Source organism: Hypanus sabinus, chromosome 11 (genome assembly GCF_030144855.1).
Source record: "Hypanus sabinus isolate sHypSab1 chromosome 11, sHypSab1.hap1, whole genome shotgun sequence".
NCBI lineage: Eukaryota > Metazoa > Chordata > Chondrichthyes > Myliobatiformes > Dasyatidae > Hypanus > Hypanus sabinus.
In genome coordinates, this window is record NC_082716.1 from 39,848,765 (window position 1) to 39,865,778 (window position 17,014).

At 40.4% G+C, this 17,014-nt stretch overlaps 1 protein-coding gene across 5 annotated transcripts in view; it reads right to left on the minus strand.

Moving 5' to 3' along the window:
* The window catches only part of ccdc17 (coiled-coil domain containing 17), a 116,026-nt gene that overhangs the window by 88,697 nt on the left and 10,315 nt on the right, over positions 1 to 17,014 (minus strand). For 4 of the 5 annotated variants that reach the window (XM_059984181.1, XM_059984183.1, XM_059984182.1 and 1 more), the window contains 2 exons: positions 4,974 to 5,036; positions 2,427 to 2,556 (listed from right to left, as the gene is read on the minus strand). In XM_059984181.1, coding sequence (XP_059840164.1) covers positions 2,427 to 2,556; positions 4,974 to 5,036 — 193 coding nt within the window. Of the gene's footprint in view, positions 1 to 2,426; positions 2,557 to 4,973; positions 5,037 to 17,014 lie in introns of those variants that run through there. The other variant, XM_059984184.1, reaches the window with a different exon arrangement.

A 17,014-nucleotide genomic window follows, 5' to 3' on the forward strand; every position in this document is an offset into this window, starting at 1 on the left:
CACATGCACCAGGCCAATGCAGGTTTAAGGGCAAAACTTGCAGAAAATGCAACAAAGTAGGGCACATACCAGGAGCATGTTGGGCAGACAAAAATATATGGATTGGACAGGGAAAAGAAAAAAAGCTAAAAAGTCAAGTTGCAGTTTCAAAAAGAGCACTAATCTGCACGCTGTTAATGAAAAATCTGATAGTGATGAGTGTGACACCAGACTGACTTACAATGTAAAAACTAACAATAGACAAGCAATAGGGTTTACACCAGAAGTATTAAATTAATATGGAATTGGACACAGGTTCAGCTTCTTCAGGCATTCCACAAAATACATTTGACAGGCATTTCAAACATTCTAAACCAAAGCCTGCATATATCTAATTAAGAACTTATACTAGAGAAAAGACAACTCCTGTGGGAATGACATTCAATACAGTGAAATACAACAACCAACAAGCCACATTGGGCTTGTCTGTCATAAAAACAGGAGGACTAACATTGTTGGGATGTGATTGGTTGAGACAACTACAACTTGATTAGAGATCCATCTACCATTTGCATGCAACACTCCCTGCAATTAAGTCAACCGAAAGTGAATTAAGAAAGGTACTGGATGATTCCACAACTGTCTCCATGTCGAACAGCAGGAATCCTTCCCTAACAGAGAGTAAAGGGGTGTTGGTGCCAACCTTTATGCTTCTGGTTAGAAAGCATATTAGATCATGGAAGGACTATGCTTCTCAAAAGCAGTGGTCTGACTACAACAGTCTTTGTCAGTAACATAGCTGAGAAAGCTGATATATTAATGAGGCAGTTACTTAAGAAATGGGTTTGGTTTTAGCTGGCAGAGTTTAAGGAGCTTCAGGAAAGTTGCAAGCATTCATCTTTTGTGAGTATTAAGAACCAGAATCTACTCTGTGTGCATTGAAATTATTGCATGAACTTCAAGTGGGAGATGAAAGCTGCCTGTAAAGGTAGTTGCTTATAAAGGCAGATCAAAGCCCAGCTTGATGAATGGAAGGCTAAGAAAGGAGTCAATGGAGGTATGAAAACAGAAAATTCATCAGATCATGTTGTGGATGAGGAAAACAAGAGAAGAGATCAGATTGTAAAGGAGGCAATAGAAGGATTAATAAGACAATACTCCAGTGAACTAAAAGCATTTTCCCAAGATCAAGATGCACAAACCATGAGAAGAAAGGTGTCCAGAGCTATTAGAACCAATTCCTGCAGACACAGAGTCATCTCCTCCAACCACCATGGAGGTGGCCCCAGAACCTGAGATTGTTTCACAGCCACAAGTCTCACCTGCCAAGCAGAGTGACCACCCTTGTGAGGAAAGACATTATCCCACAAGAATACAAAACCCTCCATAGTGATCAAGTCTTTAGGCCTGAATGGGACAATTTAAAATTTCCTATTCTGTGGATGCCTGTATATGGGAGTTGTATTATATAACATACATCCGGTGGTGTAATGATATCAACACTGGACCTCTAGGCAGATGGCCCTGAGATCAAATCTGACTGGTCCTAACCTGTGCAGCAGCAGTATCTGTGTGGAATAAGGACTGGCAATCTACTTCTGTATCTTGCCACGAAAACCCTATCTGTGGACAACTACACTATCTATAGGGTTGCCATGAGTTGATGACAACTCAACATCATATAGCATGTTGAGATGCATTTTCAATTGAGTTGGAGTTCATTTGAATTAGTTTAACATTTTGAAATTACTAAATGTAACAGAAAAAGTAAAACAAGGGGCTATAATTTTAAGGTGGTTGGAAGAAATTATGGGGCGGGGTGGTTGTCAGACAGAGGTGTTTTTTTTATATATAAACACAGAGAATGGTGCGTGTGTGGAATGCACTGCCAGGGGTGGTACATACATTAAGAACATTTAAGATACTCTTATATAGGCACTTAGATGAAAGTAAAATGGAGAGCAGGGTTAGATTGATCTTGGAGTAGGTTAAAAGACTGGCACAACATTGTTGGCCAAAGGACCTGCACTGTTCTATGTTATGGTATTTTTAAAAAAAGTTTCAATTTTTATCAAAGATTATTAAGGAGATGTGGCTGATTCTAGCACAAAAAGAATAAAATGCTCATCTCCAATCGGACTCTAAATGGTGATAGGTCTCTTTTTCCAACTAACTCAAGGTCCAATCATTGCTATTTTCACTGGGATCTTGACGCAGCAATAATGAATGAATGCCAAAAAGCTTTCAGGTCAAGATGGTGCACACCTTGAAGGGAACATGGTATTATTGTTGATTCCAGAAGAACTTTATGATGCTTTTCTATGAGAATTGGTAATTAAACTCTACCTTTATCTACAAATATTTGTTATAACTGAAGAATGAATGTTAATTAAAGCTAAGTCCATTTTAGTTGGCAATTGATGGCAAGATTGTATAAAGCTCCTTACCCTCTCTTTGCTCCTCCAGTTCCCTGTTACGAGCTTGAATGTCTGCTAGATATCGGCCATGCATTTCAGATATTTCTCGTACACGTTCTAGGTGTTCCCACTCTCTCTGGACTCTGGGGCTCACCTCAGACTGTTGAATATTTATTTATTTAAAAAGTTTAAATTTTCTTAGGAGTTGAACTTCCACAAATAAATTATGCCAATTTTCTTGAGTTATAGCACATAATTGTTTTTACCAATATTACCAACATGATCATTATGCACCAATTAGACACTGCAAGTGAGACAAAGCTATTCATTAACAAATGCTGTGTAAATTAAGCTAAGATTACCCTATACATCTGGGGTTCAAGCAAAGAGAGGAGGTAGAACCAAGGGTGAATTCAAGCACAATATGCTTGCTGAGAACAACATTGATTAATACAACTTCACAAAGCTTTAAAAGTCTTGACAGCAAATTTCAAGAAAACTGAGAAATTTTAACAAATTTTCATTAAAAAAAATTACACAGTATTTTTAAATTCACTCCATATTCTAGAAATAGAAGTTGGAATTAACAATTGCTTCACATTGAGAGTAACTGAATACCATCAAGCAGGAGCACCTGTGGTTGCTACAGTATCCACTTCTAGATATTAGTGAAAATTTAAAGATCTCATGTTATCCTTTCACGCATTAATGACCTTTCTGTTTTTTAAAAGAATTGATTAAGGCTCATAAAGTAAATAATCAGTAGGTCAGCAAAGACCAAAGGATATTCTTTTCAACTAGTTTCTTCAATACCTAACACCCTCTCCAACTTTTTTTCATGCAAGACTATGGAAAACCTATCATGCCAAAATGATAGAGGCTTTGTCCACCAATTTTCTATTTTTCTTTGATACCATGGAAAATGGTTCATCCATTTTGCATTTCACTGCTCCATCACTAATCCTGTATCTTTCTCCAAGATAACTTTCAGTAGAACATAAATAGAATAACATAACACTGCATAGCAGTGATTCATAGTGTTGTGCTGATCTTGATGTCCATTTGCACTAAATGTCCTCTTCTTGTGTTATCTTCTTTTCATTCCATATTTGTCTTCATCAAAATACTTCTTCAACTCAACCAAACTGCCTACTTCCACTACAACCCCTGGTAATCCAGTCCAGACACCTAGCAGTCTGCATTAAAAAAAATCAACTGTAAAGAATACCTTTAAACTAACCACACTCCACACAACCTTTAAAGCATGCCCTCTTCTGTTAGACAGTTCTACCTTAGGGAAAAGATTCTGACTGTTTAACCCATCTGTGTCTCTCAAAATTTTAAAATCCTGGCAGATCTTTCCTCAGTCCCTGACAGGGAAGGGAGATCAAACCAAGTTTGAGCAACCTTTTCTTATAGCCTGTATCCTTTAATCCAGCCAGCATCCTTGTAGATATCCTCTGCACCCTTTCCAGTCTTCACATCCTTTATTCATGGGATGCATAGAACTGCACGCAAGTGTGATCTGGCTGAAGTGGTATATAACTACTGCATGACATCCTAACTCTAATACTCAACACCTCTTTCAGTGAGGGCAAGCAAGCTGCGCTCATTGTTCACCACTTTATTCAGTCGTGTACTCACTTTCAGGTGGCTATGGAACTGAACTTCAAGATCCTTCTGTACCTTAATGCTATTAACTGTCTATATTTTCCTTTCAGTGGCCTTCCAAAGTGCATCACTGGACACCACCATAAATTAAACTCCATCTGCACTTTTCCAGCCATATTTGTAACTGATAATTTTCAAAGCCTCAGCAATCTCCTCACTTGCTTCTTTCAATATTCTGAGAAATATGCCATCAGGTAAAATATCAATAACATATATATTGGGCTCGATTCATACTGAAGGGCTTTGTGTCCAGCTTGTCTTCTGGGTGTGACATTTCTAGCTATGCTTCACCCTAAATTGGAATCATTCGTTCAACAGACCATTACTGGGACAGTCACAGCCTTCAACTGTGAATTAAATGGTAACACAAGGATTACTGAGTGCGCTGTTTGAAGCTCTTATGTTACAGCAACAAATGATTGACCATAATTAATCAGTCATGTTGTATTTAAATGAGAGTTCCCTTGGAAATTTCACTCAGCATTTTGGTGTTTACAATATATACTTTAACTGGGAAGGCCAAACTTCTGTGCAGACGTCCATAAATGATTTGACAGTGAGTGAATAACACAAAGACACCTGTATTTTTAAAGGAGATGTGCAAAAATATTTGAAGTAAGGAAATATTATAGGAATACATAAAGAGAATTACCTTTCAGGACAATAGCCAACCCAAAGCTAAGAGGGTTAGCTTTGGGCTGGTTATTGTACTGAAAGGTTAGTGAGGGGCTGAATGGCCTCCTTTGCTAAATTCCTTGCATGTAAGGAGCAACTTGAAATCATCTCTTTCTGTGCTTAGTTGAAGTGGAAAGGAAATGTCAATTGGAATCTCAACATGAGGCTCATTTTGATGTACACAGCATGTAGCAACCAACCCAAGTAAGAAAACCACAAGGTTTTACATACCTTCTCTTGCCAAGATCTATACGTGGGCAAGCTTCCTTCAATTGACATCTGTAGTTTGTGAAACTAAATGAATGTAAAAATAGCAAAAAAATCAAATGCAGTAATCTATTGTTAGAAATGAAATGCTGCAGAATATACATATTGAAAAGAAAGGGACAAAAAAAGTCATAAACTGGGAACAAAAAAGAAAAAGCACGACTCTGTTGTGAGAATTTCAAAGTCATTATCTCTGGAGCAAAGTTTTAGTTACATTTTCTAATCTGGTCCAAATGTGAAACTTATCAATTAGTTTTGCTGAGGCTTTATTTTGTAATCCAATATATGATACTGATCGAAAGATGCAGTAATCTATAGATTTTGCAAGAAAAATTGACAAGTTAGGTTTTCTGAAACAAAATTTCTTCAACTACGAAATAAAATTGAATAAAACAGTTGTGAAAAGTAGATCATCCTGGTCATTCTTGATTCACACTAGACTATTGTGAAGTCTGGTTTGGTCGCCTGGTGAGAAAATACTCCAAACTGACAAAATATGAATTATACATAACTTATTCCCTCTACTTCTGGCTCCAAATATAATGCACTCCAATAGAGTTTCCCAAATCTTAAGAATGAAACCTACTCCACAATTTGTCAAGGTATTTAGGCTGATAGAACATAGAACCATACAGCCAAGAAACATGCCTTTTAACCCACAATATAGTGCCAGATGAATTAAATTAACAATCAAATTGCTAACTAAATTAATCCCCTCTGCCTACAAATGTCCATATTCTTCCATCTTCCTTATATTTGCATACCTATCTAAATTTAGGCCTGCAAACAGCAGCACAATATGGATTACAAATTACAGTACAAGATAGAAAAGGTGTGTCAGAAAGGCAATGTCATGATAATCGTTGGGGATTGTAACATGAAAGTGGATTGGGAAAGCCAGGCCAGTACTGGACCTCGAGAGAGAATTTGTAGAATGTCCAAGGGATGGCTTTTCAGGACAGCTTGTTGCTGAGCCCACTGGGGGATTGGCTGTGCTGGATTGGGCGTTGAGCAATGATCCGGAGGTGACAAAAGAGCTTAAGGTTAAGGAACCCTAAGAGAAAGTGATCACAATATGATCGAGTTCACTTTGAAACTTGAGAAGGAGAAACTAAATTCTAATGTGTCAGTACTTCAGTGGAATAAAAGAAATTATAATGGCATGAGAGGGAAACTGGCCAAGGTTGACTGGAAAGGGATGTTTGCAGGAAGGACAGAGGAGCAGCAATGGCTGGAGTTTCTGCAAAAAATGAGGGAAGTGTAAGGCAGATAATTCCAAATAAGAAGCAATTTTTGAATGGAAGGACAGTACCATGGCTGACAAGTGAAGTCAGACCCTAAGTAAAAGCAAAAGAGAGGGCATACAATGAAGCCAAAGCTAGTGGTAAGAGAGAGGATTGGGAAGCTTTTAAAAACTTGCAGAAAGAAACTAAGAAGGTCATTAGGAAGGAAAAGGTGGATCATGAAAGGAAGCTGGCGACTAATAACAAAGATACTAAAAGCTTTTCTAACTATATAAAGGGTAAAATAGAGTTGAGGGTAGAAATAAGAGCAATAGAAAATTACACTGGAGGTATTATAATGAGAGACAGAGATGGCAGAGGAATTGAATGCATATTTTGCATCAGTCTTTACAGTGGAAGACATCTGCAGTATACCAGACATTCAAGGGTGTCAGGAAAGTGAAGTCTGTGCAGTGAAAATTACGACTGAGAAGGTGCACAGGAAGCTTAACGGTCTGAGGGTGGATAAAACTCCTGGACCTAATGGAATGCATCCTCAGGTTCTGAAAGAAGTAGCTGGAGAGATTGCAGAGGCATTAACAATGATCTTTCAAGAAAAATAGATTCTGGTATTGTACTGGATGACTGGAAAATTGCAAATGTTACTCCAGTATTTAAGAAAGGTGGAAGGCTGCAAAAAGGAAACAAAAGACCTGTTTGCCTGACATCAGTGGTTGGAAAGTTGTTGGAATCAATAGTTAGGGATGAGATTACAGAATACCTGGAGGCACATGACAAAATAGGCCAAAGCCAGCTGGTTTCCTGAAAGGAAAATCCTGCCTGACCAACCTACTGCAATTCTTTGAAGGAATTAGAAGCAGAATAAACAAAGGAGATGCAGTGGATGTGGTGTACTTGGACTTCCAGAAGGCCTTTGACAAGAGGCTGATTAGCAAGATAAGAGCCAATGGAATTACAGGGAAGTTATTAGCACAGGTGGAGCATTGGCTGATCGGCAGAAAGCAGAGAGTGGGAAAAAGGGATCCTATTCTGGCTGGCTGCCGGTTACCAGTGGAGTTCCACAGGGGTCAGTGTTGGGACAGCTGCTTTTTACGATGTATGTCAATGATTTGGACTATGGAATTAATGGATGTGTGGCTAAATTTGCAGATGATACAAAGATAGGTGGAGGAGCGGGTACTGTTGAGGAAAGAAGGGAGCCTGCAGAAAGACTTAGATAGTTTAGGGAATGGGCAAAGAAGTGGCAAATGAAATACAATGTTGGAAAGTGTATGGTCATGCACTTTGGTGCAAGAAATAGCTAGACAGACTATTACTTAGATGGAGGGAAAATTTAAAATGCAGAGATACAAAGGGACTTGGGAGTCCTTCTGCTGGGTACCCTGAAGGTTAACCTTCAGGTTGAGTTGGTGGTGAAGAAGGTGAATGCAATGTTGGTTATCATTTCTAGAGCTATAGAATATAAAAGCAGGGATGTGATTTTGAGACTCTATAAGGCGCTCATGAGACCACACTTGGAGTATTGTGTGCAGTTTTGGGCTCTTTATTTTAGAAAGGATTTACTGGTTCAAAGAAGGTTCAAAGAAGATTCACGAGAATGATTCCAGGAATGAAAGGATTATTGCATGGAATATCTAGCAGTTCTTGAGCAGTATTCTCTGAAGTTCAGGAGAAAGAGGGGGGATCTCATAGAAACATTCTTAATGTTAAAAAGCCCAAACAGATTAGATATGGTGAAGTTATTTCCCATGGTAGGGGAGTCTAGGACAAGAGGGCACAACTTCAGGATTGAAGGACGTCCATTTAGAACAGAAATGCAGAGAAATTACTTTAGTCAGAGGGTGGTAAATCTGTGGAATTTGTTGCCACGAGCAGTTGTGGAGGCCAAGTCATTGGGTGCATTTAATGCCGAGATAGATAGGTTCTTGATTAGCCAGGGCATCAAAGGGTATGAGGAGAAGGCAGGGGAGTGAGAATGACTGGAAGAATTGGATCAGCCATGCTCAATTGGCTGACTGGCCTACTTTTGCTCCTATACCTTATGGTCTAACAACATCTCTTAAAAGTCTCTACATATCTAATGTATTTGCCTCCATTATCAGCCTGGACAGTATATTCCAAGCACCCATCATTCTGTGTTAAAAAAAAAAAACTTGCCCCTCACATCTCCTTTGAAATTACTCATCTCACCTTAAGTGCATGCCTTCTGGTATTAGACATTCCAACCCTATACTTTGGAGAGATACTGTCTGTTTACTCTATCTCTGCCTCTCATAATCTTATAAAACTTTCAGTTCTCCTGTCAGGCTCCATTGCTCTAGAGAAAACAACCCACGTTTGCCCATCTTTCTTGTCATCTAAAGCAGGCAGCATCCTGGTAAACCTCTTCTGCACTCTTTGCAAGGCCTCGACATCCTTCCTTTAATAGTGGGACCAGAACTCTAAAGCACTTGCGCTAAGAAGGTCTCAATTTAAGAAAGTTGAAGTTTCCCGTGACAACAACCCTATTGATATTTCACTTTTCCTTTATCTGCTTGCATGTGTTCCTCAGTCTCCTGGTGGCCACTGGGGGAGTCTGTCATACAATCCCATCAGAGTGATTGCACTGTTTTTGCATTCTAACCATATAGACTCAGTGGACAAGACATCCATTATGTCCCCTATGACTGCAGCTGTGTGATTTTGTTCGTGATTAGTAGTGCAACTCTCCCATCTCTTTTACCTCCCTCTCTATCTTTTCTGATACATCAAAAAAACCCTGGGACATCAAAGCAGCCATTCCTGTCCCTCTCTCAAACAAGTTTCTATAAGGCCACAACTTCATAGCTCTATGCTCTAAGTTCATCACCTTTACCCATAATACCCTTAGCATTAAAATTCATACACTTCAAACCATCTATTCCATGATTCCTATTACTTCGCTCCTGCCTGGTTTTACTGCCCCTGACATCTATCTTCCTCTTCATTCCTCCACTTTCTGACCTAGAGATCTGGTTTGCATCCCCCTGCCAAACTAGTTTAAAACTTCCCTAGTAGCACTAGCGAACTTCCCTGCCAGGATCTTAGTTCCCCCTCCAGTTTAGGAGCAATACCTCTCTCTTGTACAGGTTACTTCTGCCCCAGAAAAGGTTCCAATGATCCAAGAGGCTGAAACTCTACCCCCTGCACCAATTTCTCAGCCATTCATTCATCTGTACCATCATCCTATTTCTGCCCTGACTAGCATGTGGCACTGAAAGGAATCCAAAGATCATTACCTTGGATTACCTTAGCAATTCAGACTCTTTCCTAACTCCCCGTACTCACTCCACAGGATCTCTTTCCCCCTTTCTATCTTTGTCGTTAGTGTCAATGAACCCCATGACCTCTAGCTGCTCACCCTCTCCCTTGAGAATATTCCTTGGCTACTCTAAGACATCCTGAATCAAAATAAGAATCAGATTCAGTATCACTGACATATTGTACGTCATGAATTGTTCTGTTTTGTGGCAGCAGTACATTGCAAAACATAATAGTAAAAGAACTGTGCCACAGTAAGAATATACATTAAAATATTCAATTAAATGAGCAGTGCAGAATGAACAAAATAGTGAGGTAGTGTACATAGGTTCCTTATCCATGCAGAAATATGATGCTGGAGGGGAAGAAACTGTTGAATGTGTGTCTTCAGGGTCCTGTACCTCCTCTTTGGTTGTGGCAATAAGAAGGTATATCTTAGGTAAAGTGGAAGGGGCTTTAATGATGGATGCCATGTTTTTGCAGATGTCTGCAATGGAGGTTAGTGCTCATGACTCAGCTGGCTGAGCTCACAACTTTCTGGAGCTCTTTCCCATCCTGTGCAGGGACCTCTTCAGACCAGCTGGTGATACAACCTCTCCAAAGTACATTTACAGAAATTTGCGAGAGCCTTTGAAGACATACCAAGTCCCCTCATACTCCTAATGACTATCATGCCTTCATTGTAATTGCATCAACATGTTGGGCCCAGGATAGACCTTCAGAGATGTTGACACCACTCATCCTTTCCACTGGTGATGCCTCAAAAAGGCAACAGATCATCCTGAATTCTCTTCTGCAGCCATAGAATCTCTTGTCCATTCCCCTATTGAGCTTCCTACCACTATCATTCTGCTTAACTTTACCCTTCCCTGCTGAAACCCTACCACCTGCACCAATTACTCAGCCACTCACTCATCTCTATCATCCTATTTCTGCCCTGACTAGCACGTAGCATCGAGAGTAATCCAAAGATTATTACCTTGGATTACATTGGCTCTTGAGCTTCTTTCCTAAAGCCTGGCCACAGTGCCACAAGTCCAACTGCTGCTGTTGTCTCGCCCCCCGGGTGCACTTGTAGCTGAGGAGAAATGGGCACAGGGAGCACTGCACTATTTACTCTACTCCAAGTTTTCACCCATCTCGTATCTGAAGCCTGCACTCTTGGTGTGACCACCTCAGTAAAAGCTTCATCTGTGAGGTTTTTGTCAATCAGGAGCTGAAATTGAGAGCACTTCCCACAGATGCAGTCATCAGGGAGGTTGTTAGGTACCCTGAAATCCCACCTATTAACAGAAGGAGCATTCCATCAACCTCTCTACTACCCTGCCTACATTGAATTAAGGACCAAGGATTTACAGACAACAAAAAACTTACCTGCACTTACCTGTGATTTCTTTCTGAAACCTTTCAGTTTCGAATTCACTGTGGCTTGTTATACCTTCGGCTCTAACTAAGTTATTCCAAATGACTCAGAAGCACCTTTAGCCTCCGTCTATTCTCACTGAAACCTGTTCTGCCAAAGCCTCCCACCTTAACCCTGGCCCATGCCAAAATGGCCTTTCCAGTTTCACCATGCTTCTTTTTATTGGCTTAGATCCCACTCTCTCACTTATCCCTTCAATGATCTTCTCTCTGATCTCCATTTTCTTGCACCACCTCTCTTCAAGCTCAAGCTTGGCTCTCACTCAACCATACATGAATGCAGCTAAACTAGACAGCGTAACTGGGGCCAAGGTGCAAAACACAGCACTGATAGTCATCAACAGCAAAAGGCACATATAGCACATAAGACAGCAGTAAAATTCAGTCATACAAGCAAAAATATAGTGCAAGTCCCTGAGTTCATGGATGTTGCAGCAGGAGGCAGTTGAACACAATATGGCTTGTCTTCTGCCGAATGAACACCGGAAGGGGTGGGGGGTGGGCAGCACCAACTCCAGCTTGGACATCATGCCTCACTGCCTCTGGCACTTGGTGGAGCACACCGATGCCTCTTCCCTCGATGGCTGTGAACAGGCAACACTGAGGCTTGAAGCATAGTTGTCACTATCACCTAGGGCACACAGCTCTCCTGCAGTCTGCTGAGTCGGACTTGCAACATTCCACATTAGCTATGCCCAGCAGGGTCTTTTGATCACAAGAGACCAAGATGATCACTTGCTGTTAGACGGCACATCGCCTTCATGCACTGACTCCTCCAATGCCTCTTTGATGCAGGCAGCAGCACGATCCACACCGAGTCCAGTTCCTTCAGTTTCTCCGCCAATGAGCAACTCGCAAAATTTTAAGTTTTTAATGTCCAGCAGGATCTTGTGATTGCAAAAAATAACTTTTAAAAAGGACCATAACACCTTTGGTTATCCCTGTAGAAGCCACTGTGTGTGAGCACCACCATTTTACTGGAGGTTTCCATCCCTCAATGCCCAAAAAACTATCGTCCTATTTGGAATAAACCCAGTTATTGAGCCTTCACAATCCTCTAGGGTAGAGAATTCCAAAGACTCATCATCTATTTAGTGAAGAACAGTCATTTAAACCTGAACACTTTATTCTGAAACATCAGTCCTGAGCTCCTTTCTCAACAGCCATAAGAAACATCCTCCCTCATCTAGCCTGCCAAGTTCTGAAAGAATTTGATGAGTGTCAGTGAGATTTCTTAATCTTCAAATCAATCCCAGTCTACTCAATTTATCATCATTTAGTTAACCTGCGACCCCTGGAGTCAGTGTAATGAATTTTTGCTGCATTCCCTCTCAGGAAGGCACACATTAGGCAAGGAGTTTGAAATTGCAGACTAAAATCCATGTGCAGTCTCATTCAGCCTCAGAGTTATAGCATAATTGCAGTAATTTTCCTTATTCCTGTATTCAAGTTCAATTGTAATAAAAGATAACATAGTAGTTGCCATCCTACATGGTGGCCTTCAGTGACTCGTGCACAAGCTCATCCAGGTCACCTCGAACTTCAATGCTACCCAATCATCATTTAAAAATTATTCTGCTTTTCTATTCTGTGCAATGAACCAGATAACCTCTTTCCACATTATATTGCATTTGTGATGTTCTCACCCACTAATACAACATTTTTATAACCCTGAATATTTATTACATTTTCACACCCTCACCTGGTTTAGCATCATCAGTAAACTTGGGAGCATAACAGTTTATTCCTTCAGCCAAATTGTTACTAAATATAGTAATTATCTTGGGTCCTACTAGCACTGGTCACAGGCTGTCTACTATTCACACTCTTCTTTCAGACCAATAACCAGCTCTCAGTCCATGTCAGTACATATTCAATTCTGTGTTCTCTAACCAAATTAACCAACCTCCTGTGTGAGACCCTTCACAAACTCTTTTGAAGTTACAAATACTGTGCCTATAAAAAGCATTCACCCCCTTGGAAGTTTTCATGTTATATTGTTTTACAACATTGCATAGTGAACTTGGCTTTTTGACAAGAAAAGAAGATTCTTTTGTGTCAACGTGAAAACAGATCTCTACAAAGTGATATAAATTAATCACAAATGAAAACACAAAATAACCGATTGCATAAGCATTCACCCTCCCCCCTTTAAAATGACAACTAATCATCACTGGTGCAACCAATTGGTTTTAGAAGTCACATAATTAGTTAAATGGAGATCTATTTTTGGAGATCCACGTGCAATCAAAGTGTTTCAAGTGATTTGTAGTAAAAATACACCTGCATCAGGAAGGTTCAATTGTCGGCAAGTCAGTATACTGGGAAAAACCACACCATGAAGGCAAAAGAACACTCCAAGCTACTCACAAAGAGGTCATTGAAAAGGACAGGTCAGGAGTCAGATGGATACAGAAAATTTCCAAGTCACTGAGTATCCTTTGGAGTACAGGTAAGTCAATCATTCAGGAATGGAAAGAATATGGCACAGCTGTAAATCTACCTAGAGCAGCTGTCCTCAAAATCTGAGTGACTGTGCAAGAAGGGGACTGGTGATGGAGGCCACAAGAGACTTATGACAACCTAGAAGGGATACAAGCTTCAGTGGCTGAGATGGAAGAAAACTGTTGCCCCGGTGCTTCATCAGTAACAGCTTTATGGGAGAATGGCAAGGAGAAAATCATTTTGAAAAAAAAAACTCATGTGAAATCTCGGCTAGAATTTGCCAGAATGCACATGAGAAACTCTGAAGTTTCTGAAAGAAACTTTCTCTGAAAGAAGGTTCTATGGTCTGCACTACTCTCCATATACCCATGACTGTGTGGCTAGGCATAGCTCAAATACCATCTATAAATTTGCTGACAACCACTCAGGTGGTGACGAGATGGCGTACAGGTGTGAGATATGCCAACTAGTGGAGTGGTGCCACAGCACCTGGCACTCAACGTCAGTAAGACTTAAGAGCTGACTGTGGACTTCAGGAAGGGCAAGACGAAGGAACACATACCAATCCCAGAGGGATCAGAAGTAGAGACAGTGAGTAGCTTCAAATTCCTGGGTGTCAAGATCTTTGAGAACCTAAGGACCTCACCTGGTCCCAACATATCAATGCAGTCATAAGGAAGACAAGACAGCGACTGTACTTCATTAGGAGTTTGAAGAGATTTGGTATGTCAACAAATACACTCAAATACTCCTATAGATGTACCATGGAAAGCATTCTGACAGGCTGCATCACTGTCTGGTATGCGGTGGGGGGGGGGGGCAGGACCAAAAGAAGCTGCAGAGGGTTGTGAATTCAGTTGGCTCCATCTTGGGTACGAGCGTACAAAGTACCCAGGGCATCTTCAGGGGGCGGTGTCTCAGAAAGGCAGCGTCCATTATTAAGGACCTCCAGCACCCAGGGCATGTCCTTTTCTCACTGTTACCATCAGGTAGGAGGTACAGAAGCCTGAAAGCACACACTCAGCAATTCAGGAACAGCTTCTTCCCCTCTGCCATCTGATTCCTAAATGGACATTGAACCCTTGGACACTACCTCACTTTAATATATATTTCTGTATTTTGCATAATTTTAATCTATTCAATATACATATACTGTAATTGATGTACTTATTTATTATTTTTTGCTAGATTATGATTTGCATTGAACTGCTGCTGCTAAGTTAACAAATATTACGATGTGTGCCAATGTTAATAAACCTGATTCTGATGAAATCAAAGTCAAGTTTTAGCCATTAAACTAAATGCTATGTTTGGCATAAGCCAAACACTGCACAACATCAAAAACACACCATCTATACTGTGAGGCATGGTGGAGGCTGCATCATGCTGTGGAGATGCTTCACAGCAGCATGCCTGGAAGGTAGAGGGTAAAGTGAATGCAGCAAAATACAGAGAAATCCTGGAGGAAAATCTGATGCAGCCTGCAAGAGAACTGCGATTTGGGAGAAGGTCTGTTTTACAGTAAGATAATGATCCCAAGCATAAAGTCAAAGCTACATAGGAATGGCTTAAAAACAACGAAGTTAATGTCCTGGAGTGGTCAAGTCACAGTCCAGACCTCAATCCAATTGAGAATTTGTGGCTGCACTTGAAAAGGGCTGTTCACTCATGATCCCCATGCAATCTGACAGAGCTTGAGCAGGTTGTAAGGAATGGGGATACATCGCAGTGTCCAGATGTGCAAAGCTGATAGAGACCTATCCACATAGACTCAAGGCTGTAATTGCTGTGAAAGGTGCATCCAGTAAATACTGACTTGAAGGGGGTGAATAGTGATGCAATCAATTATTTTGTTTTATATTTGTAATTTATTTAGATCACTTTGTAAAGACCTACTTTCACTTTGTCACAAGAGATTTTTTTCTGTTTGTCAGTGTAACAAAAAGCCAAATTTAATCTGCTGTGATTCAATGTTTTAAACAATAAAACTTGAAAAATTCCAAGGGGGTGGGGTGAATACTTTTCATAGGCACTGTATACAAGGCTCATTGATTTCTTGTTTATCAACTCAACCAGTCACATCCTGTGAGAATCCAATGGATTGTTTTTTTTTTTCCTTTTTTTAGGGTTCTTTGAAGACCCTGACCTGGAGTTACATGCTGACTTCGGTTCTTTGCGGGAATGGGACTTGCTCTTGCGGTCTCATGACTGAACACTATTCGATATACCAAGGATGCGGCCTCGAAAACCAGCGCGCCTTCAGGGCTCCAGGATTTCGTGGGTCTGGAGGCGGGCGGACTCGATTTCAGTGACTCCGCGGGAAATTGGTACGTCATGGGAGACTGAAGATCAAAAGCAGCAAGCTGGCTGCTGGTTGTGTGCCCAGAAACCCAAGTTCTTTGGGCACAGAGCTCAGTAAAAGCGACTTAACGGACTTTTAACATCATAAATCAGCAAGTTGTTTTGTCATGTCTCCCCTCTCACTGTGAAATGAGGACATCTCTTTTTCCCTTATTAGGGAGAGAGAAAGCCTATGGTATGTCGAATTACTGGGTGAATGAGTAGTCTTTGGGGTACTGCAAGTCTGTGTCTTTATTGATGCTTTGCTGCATGCTTGAGTACTTGGTGGTAGACGCCAATACTTTTTTTTGTTGGTGGGGAGGGGGGATCTTTGCTTTGCTGCTGCTTATGCATGGGTGGTGGGGGGGCTTAGGGGTTCTAATATTTTACTGTGATTCATTCTTTGGGGTATTCCTCTGTTTCCGTGGATGGTTGTGAAGAAAAATAATTCAGGATGTATATTTTATACATTTCTCTGACATTAAATGTACCTTTGAATATGATATCACTCTCATAGAAGCATGCCAATTCTGCTCAGCCCCAAACGCTTTTCGATGTGCTCTATTGTTACCTTCATTTGAAATTTTAGGACTCTGCTTATCACTGACATCATTCCAACAGGTCAGTGTTTCCCTGTTTTCTCTCTCCTTGTTTTTAAAATAGTGGAGTCACACTTGTTACTCTCCCAACCACAGGAACAATTTAAATACCCAATAATTTTATAAGATGATAACCAGGAATTTCACCACCTCCGGAACTCATCCTTTCAAAACTCTGTACGTGGAACATAGGGTCCCTTGGGCTTAATACCTTTCACACTCAGCAACTTCTCCACTAATACTTTTCTTTGATCCCTCATTCTCTTGACCTCTGGTTCTCCAATTTTTTTTTTTAGCAGTTTTGTATCTTCTTCCATGAAGACAGTCACATAGTATTCATTTCTCTGCAATGTTCTTATTTGCTATTATAAACATTTCCCTTTCATTTACCCTTACTAGTCATGGAATCAGGGTTTCACAGCACAGAAACTGGTCCCTCAATTCATCTGATGCATTCTGCCTTTTTTGACCCTGACGACAGTCACCAGTTAAAAAAAAAAGATGGTAAGCTGTAACAGCATATTAGTGCAAAGAAGTTTTATTTAATGCCAGGAGGAAAAAGCTGCCCTAAAGTTGTGAGAAAAAAGAAATTTGCAAGTAGACAAATGAAAACAAGTATGTACAAAAATTTACAAATATACAGAGGATTTCTCCATGACACATTTCATCTTTAACA